The sequence below is a fragment of the Microtus oregoni genome, unplaced genomic scaffold (genome assembly GCF_018167655.1).
Source record: "Microtus oregoni isolate MIOR12 unplaced genomic scaffold, Mior012 000021F_ref0000039, whole genome shotgun sequence".
In the NCBI taxonomy this organism is placed as follows: Eukaryota; Metazoa; Chordata; class Mammalia; order Rodentia; family Cricetidae; genus Microtus; species Microtus oregoni.
In genome coordinates this window covers 19320767-19347627 of record NW_024543080.1, presented here as the reverse complement: position 1 = coordinate 19347627, position 26861 = coordinate 19320767, and the positions used below count along the sequence as shown (strand labels likewise).

Below are 26861 nucleotides of genomic sequence, written 5' to 3'. Positions count from 1 at the left end.
ATAAGCAACCGGGTGTCGTTCTGTTCTTTATAAACACTGCAATTTGAATCTGATACTTGTTTCATGGAGCCTTATTATTAAAACATTATTATTATTTGGATTTTTCAAGTATTTAGTATATAAAATGCATTTATAGTTTATAGATGTTGTGAAATCAGTCAGAAGACCAGATGTGACCTGCAAGTCATAAGCTGCCAGTTTGATAGAGTTGAAAACCTATCTGTCCCTGATGAAACCCTCTCTGCACTTACTCCCACACATATTCCAGAATACTACTCTTGGGTCTCTACTTCTCTCTCCATCAAATCAGACAGGTGATATGCTTGGTTTCCACATGATATACAAAAAGAAACCAGAGTTCCAATTCTAACTATAATTTCCCAGTCACGTGTCTTTAGGGAAGGGTCCCTCTTAAAACTACTCAGTATTCTCACAGTGTATGTTATCACCTCAGAAAAGGCCATCTAAGGAGTAAATCATAGTCTATAATTATAAAAGGAATACAGTCAAGCACATCAAAGTCAATTATAATGATAGTTTTAATATTATTTTGGGTATGTCTCTCACCTAATTAAGTTTTAAATGGCAAGATCTTCAATTCCTTTTTAGAAGCAAATGGTATTTTTTAAAAGGTGAAAAATAAATATTATAAAGATAACCAAATCTCTCTCACACATTATTAGGAAATGAAATATTTAAAAAAGAGGCTGTAAGAAACATACTTTGTCAGCAGCTGTCTCAGGAAGAGACTCTTCAATGCCAAGTTCTCGTCGTCTTTCAGCTCTGACTTCTGCATAACTATAAATGGAAAGAATCAAATTTTAATGTTTGCCATTTATTTAAATTACTGTAGAGATGCAAATAATTGGTGCTAGTTATATCTCTCTCTGGATCACAGTACTTTTGTATGAGTTCCTATGTGCTAAGCAAACCTAACACATATGTACAGTGTACATATGCCTTAGGTATGCTACGAAGGACCTGTAGGAACTAAGCATGTAAATTGAGAGGAACTAAATGAAGGAAGGACATTACTCTGGTTTATGCTTTTCACGACATGCACTGCAGCTTTGATGTGGGAGTGTCATATATCAATCTGTTGATTTCATTGGTTAAGCAATAAAGAAACAGCTTGGTCCTCATAGGTTAAAACATAGGTGGGTGGAGTAAACAGAACAGAAGGCTGAGAGAAATAAGCTGAGTCAGTGAGTCGCCATGATTCTCCCACTCCAGGCAGACGCAGGTTAAGATCATTCCTGGTAAGCCAGCTCGTGGGCTACAGCAGATTATTAGAAATGGGCTAGTCCAGGTGCGAGAGCTAGCCTAGAAGAGGCTAGATAGAAATGGGCCAAGCGGTGTTTAAAAGAATACAGTTTCCGTGTAATTATTTCGGGTAAAGCTAGCAGTGTGGGCGGCCAGGTGCCGGGAATGCAGCCCGCCGCTCATACTACTACACAGCTTGAATGTTGGTACAGCTTCTGCTACAGCACAATACTCAAGTCAGTTCTTACATACTTATGCACTGCCAGTATTAGATTTCTAACTATTAAATAGTTTACTATTAAAAATATTAAGTATTAAAACTAGGAAAAGATCACTATCATTCATTGACAAACTACACATAAAATTATATTTGGCTCTCAGCACACCCTACACATGTTTTAGAGAATTATTTACCTTACTACAGTGTGAGTACACACAATGAACTCTGGCCTTGAGTTCCACTGATGGTAAGTGATATAATAATGAGTCTGAAGCCAAATCCACTGCTGTCCTTTGGTCAGGAATCTATAATAACAGGATTTGCCTTTCCCATACTGCATTACTGAAAAAGAAAAGAAACATGTATTTTTTTCTTTGATATATACTTAGCTATAAGAATCTAAATTTCTTAAACAAAGGCTTTTATTTACATTTTAACTCTATACAGATAGAACTATTTTCTGGATAACTTTCAGAAAAATGTATCAACTATAAGGATGTTTTTTAAAAACTAGCTTAAGGTCTCCCAAATAACCAGATCCCCCAGTTTCCAACTTTATAGTCAATCATTGCTCATCTTATACATTTCTTCATTCATAACAAATCCCATATACTGAAAGACTCAAACTACTAACTTGTTCATGCCCAGATATACAACATGTAGGGAAACAACAGCTCATAATCATACCGACTGTACTTTCTCACAGACACTAACACCTATGATACCTGAGGCATCTAATTATAAAGCTCTTATTAACCAAAACTCAGAATAATGCCAATGTTTGCAATCATTGTTAAGTGGAACTTCCCAAACTAGTTCAAATGTTAGGTTCTAAAGTACTTTAATTGAAGTTAGGCAAAAACTGGGTTTTGTGGTTAAACTGATTTGGGAAACTATGTACTTCTCTAATGTACTGTAAGATTTTCTTTTGTATATGTTTAGAAAAAAAACAGTTCTAAATCTTTCCTCAGTCTCATTAATAGAACAGAGTATCTATCTGTGTGCTTTAAAATAGTTCTTAACAGAGAAACATTAAGATTTACTTACAGTGCTCATGACATTTTGCCAGATTTTCTAGGTCATCCACATGATAGTAATCATAGCCTGATGTTCCCAAAACTTCAAAAGGCAAATAGCCTATTATTGGTGGTGCCCTAAATTATTTAATGACAATAAAAACAATCAGTATTGCCAGGTGGTGGTGGTGTACACCTTTTAATCCCAGCACTTGGGAGGTAGAGGCAGGTGGATCTCTGTGAGTTCAAGGCCAGCCTCATCTACTGAGCAAATTCCAGGACTCATCCATAGCTGCTGGGAAACCGTGCCTCGAAAAACTCAAACAAACAAACAACAAATAAATAATCAGTATTACAACTTTTCTACAAGAGACATCACAGCCATAAATTAATTTGAGAAGTGCATTTACATTTTTCCAGAATGAATAATGAATTTCAAAATTCTGTTTAGAACATTTGTCCCTGTAGTCCATTAATAACCAGAATTACATAATTACGGTCTTTTCTTTTTCTTTTGTGACATTTAAAGGTGACATTACCTGTGATCCAGAAATAGAAACTTCCATTCTAAACTGTGTCTAGATGTAAACTCTTCATTGGGCTCTTCAACAGTACACATTTCCTACAAATGAATTAACAAGTATACTTTAAAAGAAATTGTCTGTATCCTTAGAAATATTAAATATCGTTAGACATGAATCATTAAATAAGTTTCATCTAAACAAACTTTAACACATTTAGTTTTTAGTACTAAACACAGGCTGGAGATACAGAGCACCTGTCTAGGGTTTGCAAAGTCCTAAGTTTGATCCCTAACGATTCTTACAGCCATCTCAAGCGACAACAATATAAACAGCAGCAACTGCCAGCCTCAGGTCAGCAGTTACAATCCAGCTCATTCTCGCTCTACTACTAAATCCAGACCTTTATTTTGATTTACCCTCCCCATTTCTCAGTGTCTGGACATGCCTTACTCTCATATATACTTACACAATTCCCCTCTCATTGATGGTCTTATTTCTGTACAACAGAGTCTAGAAATCAGCACACTCTTTCATGATAATAAATAAGTAGCCATTATTAAATGTTTTTTAATAAAGATTTGTTTTTATTTATGTGTATAGATATGTGTCCTTGTGTGTGTCAACATGTGCCTGGGGAGACCAGATGAGGTCGTGGTCACCAGCTGGAGTTAGCATGTATGGCTGCTGAGAACCAAATGGCAGTTCTTTGTAAGAGCAGTAAGTGTTAACCACTAAGCCATCTCTCCAGCTCTAAAGACTTCTAATCTCACCTTCTAGGAATTTTAAAATCCATTCTACATCACTTATGAAGTGACTAAGTTTAGATCCTTACCCTCCCTCCCTAATGGTCAGCCATTATCATTACCTTAGCAATTCTCAAACATGATTATATAACCTCCCACTTAAAACTCTTCTATGGTTTCTCATGCTTGAATCTCTCCAAGGAGAAAAACCACAGAGAAAACAAATTTCAGGCCTGGCCTCTGATCAGTTTTCTAAAATAAGTTCTGACTGTTCTTCCCTCATATCCATGAAACCTAGATTTTGTTGTACAAAGCAATGTTCTACAGTCTTTCTCTCCATCCTTACACAATCTTCTCTAACCGTTAGGAGATGGGGCTTTGAAAGAAAAATAATTCCAATCAAGTTCCACTTACTAGATATTTGGCAAGCAACTTTCTTAAGCCTTAGTTTCCTTAAATATAAATTACGACAGCATCTATCTTACAGTGTAAAACTGAAATGAGACAAAGCAGGCAACTGCCCTCCAAATCCCTAAGACAAAAGGCACAGCAAGACTAGTTTAAGATCTCCCATCAGCTAACTGTCTTACACTACGATGTCACCCAGCCGTAATGTCACCTTGTCTTCTTCCCAGTCTCCAAGGGCTAAAGAAATCCACTTTTCTCCTTCTCTACTAATCATCTGCTTATAGGATGCAAGAAATAAAAGCCACACAATTTAAAATTCAAAGAGCAGGGGCTGGAGAGATGGCTCAGCCGTTAAGAACTCTCCAGTTCTCCCAAAGGGCTTTGGTTCAATTTTCAGCATTCATATGGTAACTCACAACTGTATGTAACTCCAGTTCTAGGGCATCCTTTTTCTGGCCTTCTTCTGGCCTCCCTGGGTACCAAGCATGCACATGGTACACAAACATACGTGTAAAAAAACACCCATACACATTTTTTAAAAAATTAATAAAAATTCAAATATCAAATTATGTCTAGTAAAGCCATATCTTTTTTCTATTTCTTTTTCTTCTTCTTCTTTTTTTTTTTCCAGAGAGAAGGTTTTCCTGATAACAGCCCTGGTTGTCTTAGAACTCACTCTCTAGACCAGGCTGGCCTCAATCTCAGAGATCTGCCTACTTCTGCCTCTCAAGTGCTGGGATAAAAAGCATGTGCCTCCATTGCCCAGTGCCACATTCTTTTAAAAACTAGATTTTTTATTTTATTTTTATTTTTCAACTTTTTTCTTTAAGGTGATAATGAACTATACACACTAAATTCTGCACAAAAGCAGGGCAATAATAATATACTGCCATGGGATGCTTGCAAAGAATACACTAAAAAAGGTTACATATTATTGAATGAGTACTTGTGTCCTTCACTGTGTTAAAAGAAGAAGTTCACGCATATTTAATAATTCACCAGCCATTACTACTTCGATGCTGGCCTAAGTTTCAACCTTCTGAAGACAAAAAAAAAAAATATCTCCTAAGAACAATTCTCATACCATGAACTGGCTCTAGAGCAATTAAAATTAGAAGCCTACCTTGATGAACTGAGGTGTAGCTAATCTGACAGTAGCTACGAAACAAACTCTGTCTTCATAAGAAGGCCTATGTGTGCGCTGTATAGTTCCTTCAAAACCATTGTGTGCTGAAGTTGATACTAAAAAAGCAAGGAGACATGTATCATGGGTTAATCCAGTAAAATATACTTGTTACTGACACTTAAGCATCTAAGAGCTTAGAAAAATAAAGTCAGTTAAAATGCATTGTAAGAGAAGCATTTTAACTTACCACTGTTTAGAGACTTAAAATTTCCTATAAATCTCACATATTCATAGGTAGATGGCTCCTTTGGATCTATTGTTCCTCGAAGCATATGACAACAGAATTCTAACTGATTTTTTGCTGAAACAAATTATTAAAAAGTTGGGTAAGTTCACACTCATTTTTTCAACAGAAGCAGCGTTACACGTTGTCTTCAGTGCATCACAGTAAAGTGCCTGCAGGAGAGGACTGCAGCGCACACGCCATCCGCTCTCCCATCCCACCCCTACTTCTAATTTCACAAAAATATTTTGTTCTCCATTTAAAACTAATGCTCCCCCTTTATTTAAATCCAATACCTTCTATTCTGCTGCTATTGCTTTTTGGCAGGGTTTTACCCACTAACCCAGTCTGGCCTAGAATTTGTCCCTTGCTTCAGGCTCCCAAGTGTTAAAATTACAGGCTTACTGTTCCCATCTCTACCTTCAAGAGTCTTTCTTGCCTCCTTTAGGACCAAAGCCTTGCCATTTGATATTCATCCCTTTAGCAACTGCAAATTTTTCTTTGGCTCCTTACTTCCTACAATTTTAAATCTGATCAGGTCTTCAATCTTTTCAACAAAGTATTTTTCATGCTAATCTACTTATAGTACCAGAGAACTCATTAAAATGTACTCTGGTTTTCATGTGTCCATTTCTCCAACTTCCTTATGCCTCTAGAGTGATGGCTCTCCCAAACAATACTGACGTTTTTATTGTCAACCTCAACTGGTTTTTCTCATTCTTTCCAGGTAATCTGACAACTTGTTCTTCCTCATCCCCACAGCATGGACTCCCCTCCCAATACTACTGTATTTGCTAGCTGTCTGACACTAGACACTTTCACAAAGACATTTTGAGCTTGACCTTTAATAACCTTTCTATATTCACCAATTGATCTTGGGAGGCTCTTTACCCTCCTGTATCTTTCTGATCAACTCTACCCTTTACGTAAGACAGTCTCGTATCATGAATATGTAATACCCCATTCCTTCGCTCACTGCATCACACTTAGACTCTTCTGCATCTGGCTTTATCACCTAACTCAACAAGTAAATTCCAATTATCTTTTCAAAATTTTCCCAGATGTAGTTATACTGGGATCTGCCAACTTATCAATCATGTTTTTTCTCCATCCATACTTCTATTGCTAATTATACACTTCCCCTTTTTGACCCTAGAATGGTTCTTTGCAGAAGTCTCTATCTTGATCCCCCCCTGCAACTATAAACCACCCAAAAGGCCTTCACTAGTTCTTTATTGTGAAAAGAGTAAAAATTAAACTCCATAGGATGAAAATCCAGGTGTTTTATAATTCTGCTTCATCTTTACAAACATCATATTATCTGTACCAACTCATAGACATTATAGCAAAAGAGGCTACTACATTTTCTAAGCAACATAGCTTGCGTTTTAACTCTTAGTTAAGACTTCTCTGATCTCCAGAGAAGGAGGTCTATCTTGGCAGAAGCTTTTTATGTGCGCTTTTGAGCAGTCATCTCCTCCAAGAGTCTCTAAAACTGGCTCCTTCTCCCTGTCCTTCTGCTGACAACTCAGAGGGCCAACTTTCTATCTCTCCCCCTTTTCTATGCATTTGCCTCAGTAATGTCTTTTGTTCTGTGACTTCAAATACTGTTTAAAGCCATATAGTTGATTTCTCTATTAAGTCCAGCTCAAATGTTTCTTTTAAGTACCTATATTAAAATGGTCTAATGACTAGCGTAATACAAATCTCATTATAAACAATTACATATAGGCTCCAAGTAAATTTCTACTTCTATTTTTTATAACTCCTTCTGAAAGACAATCTATTCTTAACATGGATGTAAGCATGTATGCAAGTATACACAGGTTAGTTCTTAATATTACAGAATCCGAAGATACAAATACAAAGAACTTTTTAAGTTGATTTAAGTCACTATTACCAGGTAAGATACATTTTAAAATTAATAAAAAGGTATTAAGGAAGGTCTCTAATAGCTAATGGCCACACAAATACAATAATGTACTAATTTACACACACACACACACACACACACACACACACACACACTGCAAACAAGCTCAGGGTCATGTGCATTATAGGCAAGTACTTCACACTGTTACACGCCCAGACCCACATTCTTGATTTTACTCAGGGTAACTATTACAGGTTGTACACGAACTGTCAGCACAAAGGGCTCACAGCTGGCAATGCTACTGTGAGAGAATCTAGAGACTGAGGAGGAGGGAAGTCTGGAGGAGTAGGCTGTGGCAGGCATGTCCTTATGCCCTTCTTCCTTCCTGCTTCCCAGCTGTCATGCTGTGAACAGCTGTGCCCCACCACATCCTCCCCAGAATGTTAGACACCTCTAAAGCATGAGCCCAGATAAACGTGCCCCGTATCAGAGTCTACTACATGGGAACACTGTGTGAAGGTAACCAGAACACCAAGAATGAAGACAGCAAAAGTTCCAGTCAACTGCTTCCCCAGGCAATCTACAGAAATGTCTCACTACACCAAAATATTTTGTGCTACTTGATGGCAGGGACTATTTTTTCACTATATTTGGCACTTTAAGAAATTATATTAAACACATCCAGCAAAGATTATTTAATAAAAACTTTAAGATTTCATTTAAAAATCTTTCCATCTTTTTACATATTACAGTTTGTTGCATAATTGTGATCAATTTTATAACAAAAAAGATGAGACTTCAATATACAATGGAATAATAGATCTGGTATCTTAAAATGAACACAATTCTTTTAGTTGTGTATATTCACCAATGTTTTAAAAGCATTTAATAGAGTTCAAGAAACAGTGCTATTCTAATTTAGTTAAACAAATCGTGTTTTTCATAAACTTACAGAAATAAAGGATAATGGTGCCAAATATAAGTTTTGAGTCTCTGCTTAGGAGGGCCTACTTACATTTTAAGTATTCAGGGGTTAATGAATCACTTTCCAGCAGGTGAGTAGAGAGTATCTTATAAACCTCTGAATGTTCTCCCTCTGGGATAAAATTAAATATACTTTGATCCACAAGATCAGACTGAAAAATAAGAAAATTTAAAATTATATAATGGTTCTTTGAGAGGCACTTATCTCTAACATGTATAATAGATATTAAATAGCAGGGGTACATATGATTAATATTCAATTATCCATGAAAACCAGTAATGTCAATCTACAAACTCTATATTAAAAACTGAGACTGAGAAGCTAGAGAAGGGTAACATACCAGAGTATCAGATCCACAACAGAAGGGATTCAAAAAGTGAGAAACACTATTCGAAAACTTGAGTTTTAACAAATTTGAACATTGTAAAATACAATGGGGCAGAGAAAGTTAAGAAAATTATTGGCTCTAAGACACAGTCTTGTAATTTATTCAAACACCTGTTAAACAGCGGTGATGACAGTGATAAGCTGAATAAGGAGATCTGACACTACTATCAGTGCAATAGTCCAACACGCCCTTTAATCTTATTTCATCTTTTCCAGGCATTTATTCTATATCACACTACCAAAAGCCTTGCCTAAAATGAACAGCTAGCATGTAAAGCATTTTAATTCTTCTTGCATGCTAATACGTGACTTTAATCATTATCCAGTAATCAGCAGGAGTCTCACAAATGTTAGGAAATCTGTGACAGGTGATGCTGTAGACTCAAAGATGAAGAGCCAACGACAGTGACACCTCAGCGACTTTACCTTCTACTGAATCCAGCCCATCCTATTGGAGCCCCACTGTCCACCCTGCTCTAACTCTAGAATCGAGCAGTGAGAGCTCAGGCCCTGTGGGAGGCAAGGGAGGTAGAGGGAGCTGTGGGGGGGAAGGCAGCTGCACTCCCATTTGGTTTGTATTTATATACCTTAAAGACTGTACCTGAACAGCTCCACTGCTTAAAAGAAAACAGTAAGAAAAACCAAATCATAGGAGGAAGGGAGGGATGGTTTACTACTCCCCATATACTCACACGATTTCTTCTGGCTTTTCTCTAGGGATCAAACAAAGTCTTATCTACAGCTTAGGTAAACTCCACATCTCTATCTTGCATTTTTTCAAACACTAATTCAAATTACTTCCTTCAAAAAAGCGATACCTGGTACTAAAAACCTAGCCAAGTACTCCTAGCTAGTGAGGTCACAGATCTTACAGGAGAAGCTACTACTAGACTTACCGTAATTATTAACTGCGTTCTTAAACTTATCCTTATACACACAGATTAAGTATAGCTCTCAGCCTTCATCAAAAAAGTGTCTCTTTGCAGCAGAAGACAGAGACCATTGAAGAAAACAACTGGCCACATGCTGAGATCAACTCATTGTGGTGTGCCCAATCTCAACGGACACATCTACGACACAACCCCTGCACCTATCAGAGAACACCTCAGAAGAAGGAACAGGAAAAATTAAGAGCCAGGAGACTAGGAAATCTGCTGTGAGACCCTGTCTCCTAGAAATGACAAGAAAGCTGTATCTATGACACCTCAACAACTATGGCTGCCTAAACAAGATACGTACAATGACAACACCAGCAGATATGCTAATATGGATGGGAGAATCTCATGGAGTCTCTACATAAAGAACTCTAAGTGACTAATGACTACTGAGAGAGTGAAAATTAGTCTTTCACAGGAATGACCCTAATAATTGGTATTCAATACCGAACAGTCAACCCTATGTGCACGCTAGGCAAGTGATCTACCACTGAACCACATCCCAGGCTCCCAGCACTCTTTTCCCAGTCTGCCAAACTTTCCTACTGTGCAAATAAATCCCCACCCCCATCAAAGAAGAAAAATGGTAACTTATTCTGAAGCCAAATTTAAGTGACCATGGCCCTGGAATGTAGATTTAGTTTATCCCAAGTTCTGCTGTTCCAACATGGAATCATTTCATGGAGCTTTATGGTAACAGAACAAAGAAATTTGTAAACCAAGACATTAAAAAAATACATCAGTATGTATTTTAATTTTAAAAACCTGGATGAAACATCAGACATGGGCTAGCCAGAGAAATCTCAATTATGGACTTCAGGTATTATCTGACAACATCCTTAGCCCATCTGCCGGTGGAGAGTAATGTTTTGTTAAGCTAGCAAATTCTAAACATTTTGGCTCAGCATTTAAGAGCAAATAACTTTTTTAAAGGGGTCATTAAGAATATCCACTTGATCTGATCTTCTTTCTGTCCGTGCCAGTTGACTTATACGTTTTAGATCTGGGCTTTATTTGCGGAAGAAGACTAGTGAAGTCAAGCCAAATATAGAAACTAGCAACAGGGACAGAGGGCTCAGCAGTTGAGAGCACTTACTACTGCTCACCCATAATCCCGACCTGAGTTCAGTTCCCATCACCCACACCAGGCAGCTCACAACTACCTTCACTCCACACCTTCTGCCTCGCGGGGTATGCAAATGACATACACACACACAGACACAGACATACATATGCTGCAATAAGAACTTTAAAAAATGAGTACAATGCTTACTGCCTTTCAGTAGAAAGTTGCCCTTCTACAATCTGACATTTTTATGGGTAGAGTCCCTTCTCTTTACAAGGTATTAAGTAGCAGAGAAACCAAAGGGAAGGAAATAGTTTTGTTTTTTTTAATATTTTTCTTTTTCTTTATTTGTTTGTTTGTTTGTTTATTTATTTATTTATTATGTATACACTGTTCTGTCTGTCTGTATGCTTGCAGGCCAGAAGAAGGTACCAGATCTCCTTACAGATGGCTGTGAGCCACTATGTGGTTGCTGGGAATTGAACTCAGAACCTCTGGAAGAGCAGTCAGTACCCTTAACCTCTGAGCCATCTCTCTAGCCCCTTAAAAAATATTTTTAAAAAGAAATATTTAAAGAATGGTTTATATTGCACTGATGTAAATTTTCCAACAATGGGCATTTCAAGGGTAATCTGAAAATATTAGAATTTTTATACTACAAACCAATCTTAAATACACATTATATAATAAATTCAAATAAACTTCTAAAACCTTTAACTGTAGGAAGCACTTAGCCTAGTGTTCAATAAAGAATGAATGTTCAGTAAATACAGGATGAGTAAAAGCAAACATACAAGGTTTATGGAGCTGCATCTCTAGCACAGTGTACCTTTTTGAGGACATATTTTAAAATGGAATATGTCCATTATTACATTACCAGTCCAACTCACATTGCATGCAAGTTTTGTACCTACTTGTATTTTGTTTGTTTGTTTTTTTGAGACAAGAGTTTCTCTGTGTAACAGTCCTAGCTGTCCTGGAACTAGCTCTTGTAGACCAGGCTGGCCTTGAACTCACGGAGATCCACCTGCCTCTGCCTCCCAAGTGCTGGGACTAAAGCCATGCGCCACCACTGCCCGGCTCTACTTCAGTTTTTATAAGTCACTTTTTTGAGAAAATTATTTATGAATTCTCCTCATAGCAATAAGTGCAGTAGAAATTTGATTGGAGGTTTTTGTTTGTTTTTTGATACAATATTTTCATATTAGCTAAAAGAAAAACATTGCAAAATAAGCCTTAGAATGCAAAAGGAAGAACAACTTAGGACTGGTCTGAGAAAACACGGCAATGCTAATAACAAAGACATTAGCTGGGGTTTTAATCCCAACCCCTCAACCACTGTTCAAATATCACTCTCAAGGTCTACTTCCTAGAGCATTCTAATATTTTATGTAGACACTAAATAATAAAGAGATTACAGGGTTTTTATACTTACTGGTAAATGTTCAAGTAATGAAGTTACACTCTCAGATACATATATTATACTTCCATCTGTCATGATCGCTAAAAAAAAACCATCAAGAGCCTGAAATTAAACATAATGGTCAGTTAAGGGAAAAGAAAAAAAGCATTTTACTGAATAGAAACAAGAAAAATGACAAATAAGTTATTGTAGAAATGTTTAGCATACAGTCAAAATGACAGCTAATTTGCTTTCAGTACCTTAGGATATTAATTTTTGGGCATCTTTAGATCTTTCTGAGGGAAAAATATCATTTTGGCTATCTATTGGAAGTCGGTTTCTAAAGATGAGATAACCCATGTTCTGCCTTTCCAGCTGCAGACATACACTGTATGATACACTGTTTAGTACAGTACAGCTTATCTGGAGATGGTCACATCTCATAAAGTACACACAGACAGGTGTGTACTTAAGTGAAGGACTAGAACAGAAGGAACAGAATGAAGGGAAAAGAAATTAAGCCTCCCCAAACTAATCTGAGGCACAATCATCTAAAGCCCAAATTCTTGGTAAAGGTATCTTTACTCTATACATAAAGGAAGCCAACAGAAGGTTTTGTATGGGGGAAGGCGGTAGCTGTGTTTCAATTCTAGTAGTCTGAGTCAAGAAAACATGCCTTGGGATAATCAAGAAATTAACAACACTGAATGAAATCAGGAGCAATATGAAAAGAGAAAGATTAACCAAGGATTAAGAAATACAAACATCTTCAGGAGAGATGTCAGAGAAAATACGAGACTCAGTGTGCTTTCATTTGACAACCACAGGAACAGTAGTGCTAAATGAAGTGGTGAGACCTTCAATAAAGAAATGGGCCAAAGACAAAGCTTGGAAGAATCACTGAAATATGAATATGGAGAGCAAAGAGCCAGACAAACAGTAAAGACAGAATACAGTGTGGAAAGAGGGATGGTGCAGTGATAGCAGATAGGCAAAGGAACAAGTTTAGTTATTTTCAAAGAGCAACATCAACAGGAAGGCAAGTCACTTAAAACAAACTTAGAACAAGCTGACAAGAGCTATTATAACTCACTCATAAAACTGGCAAGACAATAAGGGAGGAAGAAGAATTATTTTAAAGGGCTCATGTACCAAAAGAATAAAGCAAAGGCTAACCAGTACATTTGTAAGTTAAAGGAGAGAAAGATCACTAGTGGAGAAGTTGCAAGTTATTTAGTTAAATAGTTCCCTCAAAGGGTCAGCAACTCTGGTAAAAACTGTGTTTCAGTCATCCTTATGTCTGGGCACAGATGAACACACTTGGTACAGTGAAAAGTATAATAGCCATAAAGGATGGGACTAGGAGCAAAGGAAATCAGTACGAGTTGGGCTTTAATTTTTATTTTGGTGTGTGTGCGCTGGGGGTTGGGAGCAGGGTGTCTTGAGACAGCTTCCAATGCTCATACTGGCCTTGAACTCAAGGAAGCCACATGCCCAATTATTATTGCTGTTTGCAGTGCTAACAAATGGGTGCAGGGCCTCATGAATGCTAGGCACATGCCCTACCATGAAGCTATATTCCCAGTCTCTAACTGTTGAAGATACAAAAAAAGGTATCCTTCCCCTCTCTCCTACTAGGGGAGAGATATGGTCCAGAAAAAGGCACTTTGAATCGTTTCTTACTTTCCAGAATAACTCAAACAAATATATTTTTAGATAATGAGGGGTTTTGAAATCTTGAAATTAAAAAGCAAGTCTTGAAGTGTTACCCCATTACGATTTATCAGTAACTATTTGATTGCTACAGTGAATAGAGTCAAATTGGTGTAAAGAAAAAAAACCTATGCTTTCTCATGTGAAAAGACTGTCCGTGTTGAAAGGAAGTTATCTTTCACTGTGATGATCTGTTCACGCTGGGAAGACACTGACTGCTAGGAATTTCAGGGCTTCTCTCTGAAGACAATGAACTGAAATGAAAATGCTCAATCATTTATTCCCACTCCGAGAGCTGAAACCTGCTCTTTCCACTTGCAAAGAAAAGTTTCAACAGTGCCAAGTCATGAAAATCTTCTGAGTAGAGGATAAAATTTCCTTGAGAAGGGTAATTGGAGAAATGTGGAAGAATAAGGCAAAGAGCATCCCCACATCATGACGGGAAGCTGTGATTTATCCCTGTCCTCTTACTGTATGAACGAAGGAGAACTATTCATTATTTAGAACATTACTTTCATCTAGGTATCTTCTTGCTAACAGTGATTATTTAGTTTGTGGAAGATAAGAATGTCAGTCCTAGGGAAGGGTACAGAAGTTCCCTATAGATCTTCAGCAAAGACAAGGCTGACACATATTGTGAGCCCTTGTTTTGTAAACTACAAGGAAGACTATGAGCTCCCAAGGGGAAAACAGTATACAATCAGAGATGACTTTAACAAGATGACTTTGTCCTAAGATGCCTACTCCCAGGTCCTGTAGTAAATTACTCCTCAGGCAATAGACGGGGGGGGGGGGGGCTTGGGGAGGCACAGTTGTATTCAAAGAATTAAGAGAGGCAACATAAGTAAGTATTAAGACCTAGGTTCTAGTTATGACACGAATTAGCTTTTGGAAGGTAAGCAAGCTTCAACTTCTCTGGGCATGGTCAATAATGAACAAGCTCAGCTAAATTATCTAAAACTCCTATACCCACAACACTAATATGTTAAGTAGTTGGTCTAAACTTCTGTACCAGTAATGCCAACATGTTAAGTAGATGGTCTAAACTCCTGAACCAGTAATGCTAACATGTTAAATGGATGGTCTAAACTCCTGAACCAGTAATGCTAACATGTTAAATGGATGGTCTAAACTCCTGAACCAGTAATGCTAACATGTTAAATGGATGGTCTAAACTCCTGAACCAGTAATGCTAACATGTTAAATGGATGGTCTAAACTCCTGAACCAGTAATGCTAACATGTTAAATGGATGGTCTAAACTCCTGAACCAGTAATGCTAACATGTTAAATGGATGGTCTAAACTCCTGTACCAGCAGCGCCAACATGTTAAGTAGATAGACTAAATAAGCTTCTGAACCACAATGCTAACATTTTTAAGATAAAGCATAAATCTGAAATTCAGCTGAAAACAGAAAAGGCCTACTCAGCTCTAATGTAATCAACATGATTACTTAAATGTAACACAACTACATCACAGTCTTGCCAGTCAGATAAACTTTATCCAAACCAGACTATTCTATCAACAAATCCAATTCTAAGTTATGATTAAAATTTTCATATTCAATCAGAAAACTGCAGACTTGAAGCATGTAAAATCACATGTGTGCAAACACCTGGATTAAGGATATAAGATACACACCTATATACACACCCTTCACCTTAGTCTTTTACTTTTTAAACATACACTTAATACATAAAAAAACTTGAAAATATTTGGGCTACTAAAATAGTTAAGTGGGTAAAAGTGCTTGCTACTAGGTCTGGCAACTTGAGTTTGATCTCCATAATCCACCTGGTGAAAAGAGAGAACCAACCCCCACAAGTTGTCCTCTGTCCTCCACATGTGTGCTGGGGCAAGAATGGAACCACAGACAGACAGATAGACAGACAGATGGATAGGGATAGATATAATAAAAAATTACAAGTATTTTTTTTTACATATTCAAAGTAAATACAACGTTGTTCAGTTATGTGAATCTAAACTCTGAGGATATAAAGAATTAAACTTACATTTTCAAGTTCTTAATATATTTTCTCTGTTTATATAATGTCATATCATCACTAGAATTTTTGGCTTATTATTTCCTTTGATAGTTATCTGGTATGTAGTACATGCACCTTAGTAACTAATATAAAAGCTTCCTATTATAAAGAAAAAAAACTCTGAATGTATTTAGCCTGTTAGTAAAGCAGGTGCATTAAGATTATTAACAAAATAAATAATTTTTGAATTATAGAAAACCTTTATGCCAATAAAAGTAAGCAGTTTATAACAAACACAGAAAATCTTATTGAATGACAAATTGCACTAGGATTATAAAATAGGTTATTTTTTTTTCTTGTTATAGACTAGCTTGTGTGTATCCTTCCACATAGATAGACAGACAGACAGACAGACACTTTTGTACAATGTCAAACTTCTTTTAAGAGGAAAAAACAAGTAAAAGTAAGACTGTTCCTTGAGCTGTACCTCATCACTAATTAATGAGTTTTAAAACTACTGTGCATAATTGTGGCTGAAGGCACAGCATCCTTACACATCCCAGAAGCATTTGACTACCTATGTGACATGAGCACACTTCCTGACAACTTTGCTTCTGAATTTCATCCTTATCTCCAACACTTTTTTTAATATTCACTTTTTCAGCCATAGCCGCCCCCACCCTTCTCCCCCCTCCCCCAATCTTCTCCTCTTCCATCTCCATTCAGGAACGGGCAGGTCTCCCCTGAGTATCAATAAAACATGGCACAGCAAGCTGCAGGAAGACTGAGCACCTTCCTATGTGTTAAAGCTGGGCAAGGCGACGCAGAACGAGAAGTAGTGTCTTAGGAGCCAGTAAAAGAGTTGGAGAGGCCCTGTTCCCGCTTCAAACACGTTCTTAAAGCGGGTCTGGGAACTGGTGGAGCTAACAGGAGGAAAGTACTCCTCAGTTTTAAAGTATAAGTTTAAATGCTTATGCTATACTTATACTTTAACAAATTTTAATAATTTCTGGTAAGCACACAAATAGAGTTCACTAATTGTTACACCCTGAAGTATAATCAAAGAAACACAAAGCCCCTTACTAAAAATGTTCTGCCTTACTTCAGACTCTAGTAGTACAGAAAACCATTTGCAACATAAGCATTATAAACATACACATGATACATGAAATTACCTAATAATTTCATTTTGTACATCTATGATTTCTGTACATGCTGCCCAGGCTAGCCACAATACCCCTGACCCACCCCAATTACTCTACCATACCCTCTTGAGTTTTCTTATCACTGTTAACTACAAAGCAAACCACCTATTTGCTATTTTAAGCTTTCATGAAACTTGGTATTAAATTCTGACCAGCTTATTGTATAAATGATAATTTCATTACTCTATGTAGGAAAAGACAAAAGAGTAGAAGAGTAAAGCTTTTGGGTATGAATATTATAAAATTCATGTGCATTACATTCTGACAGGAGGTGTTATGGTCTATATACAAGCAAAAGCTGTTTTAAATTATTTTTAAAAGCAATTCTGTAACAGAAGAACATCTGCTCACTTCCTTTTAAACATTTCTATTTACAGAATGATTACCTTTTAACATATTTTCATTTGAAAGATACATCATTTTTATTACAATTTGTGGTCATTTTACACAGATGTCTAGTAGGACTAAATGCTGTGTCCTACAAAATTTATGTTGAAACCTAATTTCCCATTATGTTTCATTGGGAGGAGGCAGCTAGGAGGTGATTTGGTGATAAAGATAAAGCCTCCAAAATAAAATTAGTGTCCCCATAAGAGAGTCCTTGAGAGTTCCTATACAGCATATCTTCATGCCACGGCACAGCAAGAAGACCACCCACAAACTAGACTCAAGTGCTCTCACATACACCAAGCCCACTGGGTCTTCTCACTGGACTGCCTGCCTCCAGGACTACAGAGTCCAATCTGTGACGGCACAGCTGGAGTAAAATATACACAACTGGCAACAGTGTTTGATGTGATAACACACGCTATGCTTTGTTAGGATGGAGTGGGCATCTCAGGCTGAAGACTCAGTAGCTACAGATTTCTGAACTGTATGAAAGCACCTCAAAATTTCAAATAATGAAAATAAGAAAATTTGGTATTATTCTCCCACATGGCATTATCTACTTAAAATACTTGGTCAATACACTGATCAACTGTAATTATACACAAACAGAGCTTATTACATTTATACTGAATTAAAACTTTTTAATATTCATACTGCTAAAACTATACTAAAATTAATCACTGTTAAAAATTTAGAGAAATAAAACTTTCAAAAATTAAATCTGGACATACCTCTAACATTAATTGTGTAAACTCTTCATTACTAAGGAATGTAGGTTTCCAGTCCTGTCGAATTTCACTAGCATCTGACTGTGCAGTGATTTCTGTAAACAGATCGACACATTAGCAGCAAACTCTAACCACTGGGAGAGCACAAAAACCTACAAGTCGCCTTCTCTTCCTACTCAACGATAAGCACAGGAGGATAGGGTTTCAAAATGTGAAATGTTATCTTCTAGAACTTGGTCTGGATGGACCATTTAGTATCAATTTCTTTGGAGATTTTATTGGGCGGGCGAGGGTACAGTTTTGATATGCTCTGTGGGTGACAGGCCTAAATCTGTTTCCGACTTGACATAATTAGCAAATAGAAACAAGCAGATTACAACAAGATTATTCCAAACATTTTGAGGAAATTTTTTACCTTGGCTTCCTTGCCATTCAAACGGTAATATCTCAAGTAGAGATAAGGAGTCAGTCAGCTCAAAGCAAAGTTGCCAATGGGGTCAGCCAGTCTGTTTTCCCAGGCAAAAAGATTTTTTCTAATCTTAGGAGACTAAATGAGGATTTGAGGCCAGAATTTCACAGAAAGTAACAACACTTGCAGAGTGACTTGCTCAGTGTCATTTTAATGCTCCTAACTATGTGGAGTTTGCCCAAGTCACTGGGGCCTCTGGCACAGCACACATATTTACCACGTGATTCCTTCATTTCGCAAACAGATTCAGTCATAAAAATGTTATCATAAATAGTGAAGTCTGAACTATTTGCTGTTTAACAAGTATGTTTTCTTTTCTTTTTAAAACATAGTCTCACTATATATTTCAGGCTGGCTTCAAACTTACGACCCTCCTGTCTTGGCTTCCAAATGCTAGAATTATAGGCAAACACCTCCATGCCTCAACATTTTTTTTCCATTTTAGATATAGATATACTACAATAATCACACAAATTAAAGATCAATGTGGTAGGCTGTACTCTACCTTACTTTATAGTGAAAAGTATGGATTATATTATTTTAATGTTTTGTTACCGGGTATTTAAATATATCATACTTATATAACAAATTTGGTGATTACAAATGACTATACTGAACTATGACAGGGAACTAAAAGTACAGCTACTAATTCTGTGAAATACAGTCAAGCACTTTAAATTGTTGTCAATTATATATATAACGATATAAACTAATTTATTAAGGGTTAGTTAATACAGGTCTATGTTAGATAAATACTTTGAAAATGTCCCTGAAATTTACCAAAATTTCATTTTTGTGAGAATTATACATTCGATTTTGGGGGCAAAACCTAGATAATGCCAAAATTAATGTTCTATTTTCAGAGGGTGGAAATGTATGCATTTCAGTTTATTTCATTCAACAATCATTTACTGAGCTCTACAATGTTTAAGGCACTGGTTTCTGAGTGTGCCATTATACAAAGGGAGATGAAGTCAGCAAGGACACCATTTACAAAGGTTCAATCTAAGTGACTGACACATTTACAAAGATCAGGAGAGAATATGGCACATGTGATATGATGCTAAGACAAATGAAAACATTCCCAAAGTATTTTCATGTTTGAGCCCTGGGAACCTAATCAAATGGTATAAAAATGGAAAAAGCCAGTTTAGGAGAAACTGACTTGACAAAACGAAAACGAATTCCATTTTAGAGGAACTGAGTTTAGACACATGGAAAGTGGTATCTATAAGTTAACTAGAAATACAAGGATGAAAATTCTGCATCTGAAAACAAAGATTCGTTAGTGCTTACAGATGCACAGCAGCTACAGTTATACAATGAGTCATCCCAGGAAAGAGGGTTGAGAAAATAAGATCACAAGGATAAGCCTTGAGAAACATTCCATTTAGAGAGCAGAGAAGGGAAGAGGAGAGAGGGCCAGACAGGAAGGGGAAGCAGCAGTAGAGTATGGAAGCCATGAAGTCAGTAGCGGGCAGATCAAGATCACCAGTTCTAACTTTATGGAGAGTAAAGAAGAAAAAACTTTTGCTGTACTGGGGATGGGTGGGCAATGTCAGTAAATGAAAATATTCCAGAGAGTAGTGGCGCACAAACGAGCCTAGCCATGAATTACAGAGGTGGTAAAGAAAATGAAAAAGGCAGCAGTTAGCGTCTCTCAAATATCCTCTCTAGCTTCAGTTTCATATCTCCACTACCTAAATATCAAATACTTTAAAGTTTCTTTTTCCATGACTGATTTAGTGAAGATGATTTTCTTCTAGTAACAAATATTTTTAGGTGTAATGTTTGCTTTCTAGACATACACTGAAATGACCTTTAAAAATGGCCTGCAATGACCTGACGTGACCTGACTCTGATACATCTCCAGCCTTCCAACACAAACAAGCTCAGTTACAATCAAACCTCTCTGCTCTTCCACTTTTGTACACAGTACTTCCTTTGTGTAAAGCACTTTCACTTGCCTAACCTAAAAGATTTAGCTAAAAAACAAAAAATACTTATTTGTATACCTTAAAACATTCTTTATTTAAAAAAAATATGACAATCATGTGCTTCTCAAGCTTATAGTTCCTAATAATTACTCATCTGTATTTTAGTTAGTGTTTACACATTTGTCTCCCCTTGCTTAAGTTGAGAGCCAAGAAAGTCATCCTAACTTCATAAGGACCTAGAATACAAAAACAACTAAATGCTTGTTGAATTAAAGAACATACTAGGAATCTTTTCTTCTTTACCTTAAGCATCATATAACTCATATTTTCTAAGAGAGTTTGCTATAGAAACCATATCCAATTTACAGTATTTTACCTTTATGTTTGCGTAAAAAGTCAATGCTCTTCTGCAAAACAGTGGACTTGTCCATCTTTCTAGCATTACCAGGAAGCATAGATCCAAGCTCTTTAATGAGAACATTGAATTGATCTCTACGTTTCTTTTCAGATTTGTTTCTAGATACTCTATGAAAAAAGAAATTAAATATGTAGTTTTTAAATAATCTATTTAATTATACAAATAGTTTAATGCAGTGTCCAATTTGGACATGACATAATATATTCAAACTTACTTTTCAAAAAGTCAGGAAATAGTTTAATTTCTAAACTGTATACTGATAGTTTAAGCTTTTTTACTTTGCTAATATATCTAACACATGTAAGTATTATATATTATTTACTATTTTCTATTTCACAGCTAACTACCTTTTTGCTTTGTCCTTGTCATCTTCTTCCACCAATCCATCAAAAATACTACTGTCATCTCTACAAGAGAAAACAAAATGAAAAGACTTAGTAAGAGGGAGAGGTGAATCCACTCAGACTGACCTGATTCCTAGGTGAAGAGATCAAATAAATACAAGCTCAGGAATCACGAAATTATTTTTTAATAAAAGTTTAATTACATTTAATTATACTTTTAGTTTTCTGCAAGTGAATTTTTAAAAGTTATACTCAGCTATGTGTATATATCAGGCTAAATAAGAACTTAGCTAGTTTAAATATCATATTTCAAAATTTTAATATCTACTGGAAACCTATCAAATGCCAGTATGAAATGTCCTTGTATTAAACTACCCATCTGGAATATATTAACTATAATACCATAACTTAAAAGCCTTTTCAGATAGTCACTTTTAAAAACACCACTACTCATAAACATCCTAATAACTATTAGCTCATGAACTTAGCATATTTGACCCACTGAACAGATACTGATTAGCACGCAGGTACCAGGTTGTGTACTAGAATAGTAAACAGTACACAGAATAGTAAATAGTAAACTGTAACAGAACAGCAAACAGAACTAACAGCTGCTCTCCTCTTTTTCATCTTCTGTTACAAAGAAACACATGGAAACAACAGGCCTTATTTCTAAAGGAGGGTGGTTTTGAATGAGACTGATCCCCAAAAGCTCATGTACTTGAATGCTTGGTCCTCATTTGGTAAAGATTAGGAGGTGTGGCCTTTTTGGAGGATGTATGTCCCTGGCAGGGTGGGCTCTGGGGTTTCAAAAGCCCATGCTATTCCTCCTTAGCTCACTTTCATTCTTTCTGTCTTCCTTTTGCTCCCCCCCTCCCATGGACATTATTTCAACTGGCAAGCCTCAGCTACTGCTCCAGTGATATGCATGCTCACCTGTCATGTTCCCTACTACGACAGTCATGGTCTAGACCACCCTCTGCAGTCCCAAATTAAATGTTTATAAGCTGCTTTTGTCACAGTGTTTTGTTGTGGCAATAGAAAATCAACTAAGCAACCCTGGGTGGTTGCTTTAGTCTGAGTGGTTAGGAAGAACTTGTATAACTGGGAACATTAAGTGAAGAATTAAGTGACAAGATGAGGACAGCTGAGACCTGGGGGAAAGTCTAACAAATTACATCAAGAGCACTAGAAGCTGACTCTTAAAACTAAGGAGTGATATCCAAGTTTCTGATGACTGTGAGCTTCTACATGAACTCACCAGTCATACCATTCAGTCAAATCCAGCTGTGACTTCTGAAGACGCCTTTGAGGCGTCTATTAGTCTCATTTTGAGATTAGTTGTAAATTGTGTTTTATGGTGGCTCATGAATAGACCTGAAGTAGTCCATTTATGCTTGGGAACTTATTTTAAGAACCCTACATGAATATACTTTTTCTGACTAGGGAGTCTATAAATATTATAATATTCAGATATAAGGAATCCATATTAATAATCACTGCATTATCTCTGAACACAGAGGTGTCATCCCAAACATCATACAGTATAGAAAAGGAATTGATCACCCAGTCATTTCCAGTCCTTTTAGATGACTGGTGTGTCTTTTCAAGAAGGAGACAAGGCCTTAATCCAAAACTAGGGCCACAGTGAAGGCAAACCTCTTAAGGACATTCCTTGCCTTTAAGTCTTATGCTCTAATACAAGATATATCTTTGTTTAGTCAGAAAAGAAGAAAAGCTGCCTTCAGATATCAACAACTACTCTACATACAAATCTATCTGCAAAATCCTTAAAGAACTAGAATCGTCATACAGTGAATTATGTAACCATAATTTAAAAAGCTAGCTAATCCCTGACCTATATCTTCAGAACCTTGAGGATCTAAGCAATTCAATGAAATAATATAAAAGATTCTAGACATTTTTAAGATTCATCTTTATGTGGAAAGAAGGGAAGAAGTGAGGGAGGGACGGTGGGAGGGAAAGAAAGGGAAATGAAAAAGGGGGAAGGAGAAAGAAGGGGATGTAGGGGAAAGGAAAGAAGAAAGAAAAGAAGCTACCAAATGAAGTCTGAGAAGTGAATTTTAAGACGAATCAAATGTTAGAGGTGTTAGAATGAAAACAACATAACAAAGAGTCTTAGAAACAAGGCTGGAGAGGTAGCTCAGTGGTAAAGCTCCTTGACTAGTACACATTAGGCCTTGGCTGACATTTCCAGCACCAAAAACAAAAAACACAAACAAACAAATAAACAAAAACAATAAAAAAACTAACCAGCAGTTTTACAGTTAAAGAAATAAACAAGTTTATCTTTTCCCAAAGACTTATATATAAAGATTAAAAACAAACTAATAAACTAATAATCCTAGTAACAATTATGTCTTACCAGTCACAAGTGCTAAGATGTTTGCAGGGATAGACTCAATCCTAGAGTCTAAAAGGGGCCAGGGAATCATCTACAAGCATTATTGTTTCTTTCAGTTGACCAAAATTCCCAAAATTAAGAATAAGGACTCATTTGTAACATAAATCCTAAGCAATCCACTTTGGCTTTTAAAACTACTAACATACCTTTCTTACTATTTCTTATTTGTTCTCTGTAGAAATTGAATATAATGGCAATTATGTTTAAGCACTAACACTTAAGAACATTACTCTAGTAGTGAATTTAAAAAACATACCTGTCAACAATTGAGCTCATCTTACTACAGCTTACGGTAAACAACATAACACATTGCGTTTTCGTCTTGTGGTAGACATTTGTATTTCTCCTTGGGAGAAAAAAAGAAATGGTTATGAATTTTCTAAAGCACTTCTACAAAGAAATCTCGAGACTACTGTAAGTTACTGTGCAGACTTCAAAATGAAGCTAGTGCATTATTTTTGAGCAAATTATCTTTGGATGGAGAATATTTTAGACTTTTTTTCTTCTAAAAGGAATATGGAAAAGATCTAAATGCATATTTAATGTATTTCTCTAAAATAATAGAAATATCATTTTAATATTCAATGTATACTTTGTATAACTATAAACTGGCTGCAATAATACTATCTAATAGATATTTGTTGAGATTCTATTTTCTGTTAAACAGCATGATAGGCCTTGTACCAATAAGGATGAGAGGCTAAGCTCTACAGGCAAAAATCTATAATGAGCAAAGAGACAGATATCTAAGCAACTATGATAAAATGCACTGTGAAGCCTTTATTGTCCAGTGGAATCACCCAGACAAGAACCAATCAAGAGTATCTGTGAGAATTACAGAGGGAAGCCCGAGATAACGAGTCTTGTCATGTGTCAAGACTTGTTACTGAAAATATGGTGCCGAGGCAGGAAGCATCCTCATCATTTGAGAACCCACATTTCCACCAGGATCCTCACTGACTGCTGTGACCACAGGACACAAAGATGTGACGGCTGAGAGGGCTCTAAAGAGCAGTGATGGTCTGACACCGCACAGGCATGAGCTACAACACCGCACAGGGAAAATCTTGAGCTTATTTTCTTCACAGGCATGTACAGTTTAGAGTCTTAATCACTAGCACCTAAAGGGGCTGCAGAAAAGTTGAGGAGAAGGCAAATCCAGCAGAGAAAATAAGTATCTTAAAGTGTTTCATACCTTTAAGTAATTAAATCTTAAAATGCACTGCTTTCAAACTGAGTCACAGCCTAAAATTCCTTTATAAAGCAGTTTTATCTCAAGCCGTGAGTTAAATATTGATTAACAAATGATCTGATTTATTAACATCCTAAGTTTTGAGGTTTAAGAAATTTATATTGCTGTTTCCTTTATTTAGAATTTATAAAATAATATAAATTAACATGTAATTCTATCTAAACCAGAGGTATTTAAAGGTATGTTAGTTAACAGGAGAGTCTAAAACATTCTATCACTGTTTTCAGATGTCGCTCCGAAAGAGGAGAGACAGCCCTTGAAAATGACACTGCACTGTCTATGTGGTCAGGTAACAAAATGAGACTGAGAGGACTGAATTCTTACAGGATAATAACCAGAGGTGATCAACTGTGACTCCAAGTTACTAACTCCAGTTAGCACCACAAGAGGGAACACAGCTACACAATATTCAGGTTTACCTATGTCCACCTTCTAGATCCCAACAAAGGGCAAAGAACACATGCTGGTTCTATTACTAAAATAAAAAGGACAGCGGAAAACACATATAAAATATAGTTTCAAAACTAAGGGGCCAAATCTCTGTCTTATATGTCATTCATTTAGTAAGCCATTAGCATGCTTAACTGTTAAAAAGGAGAATACGGGACAAACAACAGGGTGGGGGTTTATGACAAACCTATCAGGAAGGACACTGCTGACTATGTACAAAATGAATGAAGCAAAATGGCTTAGAAGACCAACCTACTATTAAGCTATTCTCTGTTACCATCAACAATAATTTTCAAAAGATTTGCTCAGCTTATGCTTACTCACAGCTACGCACTCAAGACTATACTCATTCTCAGGGCAGCTCACATCTTTATTCTACTTTTCCAGCCAACTGACAGATATATTTTATTTATGAGAAAAATGAAGGGAATAAAATAAGTAGGACTAAATTACCTCCAGAACACATCTTTTTGAAGAGTGTCAAAGCAACAGAATACTGTGGTAATAAAGAAACACACACACACAAATACAAAACCCACCCAATAACCCAGGCTTTTAATGACAAGGTAGAGTCATACTTGCTCATCAGAAAGGTTGCATTTTAGACATCATATCATTTCCCTACACAAGTTCAAGAGAAATTCCAAGTACACAGTCTACTCATATAAAATAACATTTATTTATTTTTATAAAGTATTGACATTAATTGCCCAGAATGATAGGCAATGTGTCTTTAAAAGGATCAGTTGCAATTACTTAAATGCACAGTTCACCAAAATGCAAAAAGATCAAGTTAAGTTAGGAATTAAATGTTCCTTTCCATAAGCTCCTTGAACTCTAAATCACAGATTTAGCAGGTGAACATGTATCATGTTACTATTTCGTGATGACAGGGTACTGAGAGCACAAGTACCGGTGTGTAAATGCTACTTTAAAACCAGCTTTAAATGCAAGCCTACCAGGGAATGGGCAGGCAGCATTAAACGAAAAAAACTATGAACAATTTAAATGGGGTAAACACAGAAGCAACTCCTACTTCAGCAGAGAGCAGTGCACAGAATTAGAGACGATCTCAGTGTCTGGCAGTCCATCTTTGGAATAGAATCCTTCACATAAAAAGGATTCTGTTTTAAAAATAAACTGTGCAGTGTATTATTACTGGCATTACACTACTGTCTTTCTGAATCCCATCTGCTGTCCCCACCACAGGCTTTCCTTTCCAACTGTTGCCATTGATCAGTATTAGCACCGTACTTCTGAGCTTTAGGAGACAATAAGATAAAACCTCACTCCTCTTGATGAACCGACCTTCT

At 36.5% G+C, this 26861-nt stretch overlaps 1 protein-coding gene across 9 annotated transcripts in view; it reads right to left on the bottom strand.

Moving 5' to 3' along the window:
- Nucleotides 1-26861, bottom strand: part of Clock (clock circadian regulator) — an 80533-nt gene that overhangs the window by 23672 nt on the left and 30000 nt on the right. For 3 of the 9 annotated variants that reach the window (XM_041671281.1, XM_041671280.1, XM_041671282.1), the window contains 12 exons: nt 24103-24192; nt 21425-21484; nt 21036-21184; nt 18257-18348; nt 12265-12354; nt 8472-8592; nt 5548-5661; nt 5298-5416; nt 3039-3121; nt 2531-2637; nt 1678-1825; nt 723-798 (listed from right to left, as the gene is read on the bottom strand). In XM_041671281.1, the coding sequence (XP_041527215.1) occupies nt 723-798; nt 1678-1825; nt 2531-2637; nt 3039-3121; nt 5298-5416; nt 5548-5661; nt 8472-8592; nt 12265-12354; nt 18257-18348; nt 21036-21184; nt 21425-21484; nt 24103-24149 (1206 nt within the window). In that variant the 5' untranslated portion in view covers nt 24150-24192. Of the gene's footprint in view, nt 1-722; nt 799-1677; nt 1826-2530; nt 2638-3038; nt 3122-5297; nt 5417-5547; nt 5662-8471; nt 8593-12264; nt 12355-18256; nt 18349-21035; nt 21185-21424; nt 21485-24102; nt 24193-26861 lie in introns of those variants that run through there. The other 6 variants (XM_041671283.1, XM_041671284.1, XM_041671285.1 and 3 more) reach the window with 6 other exon arrangements.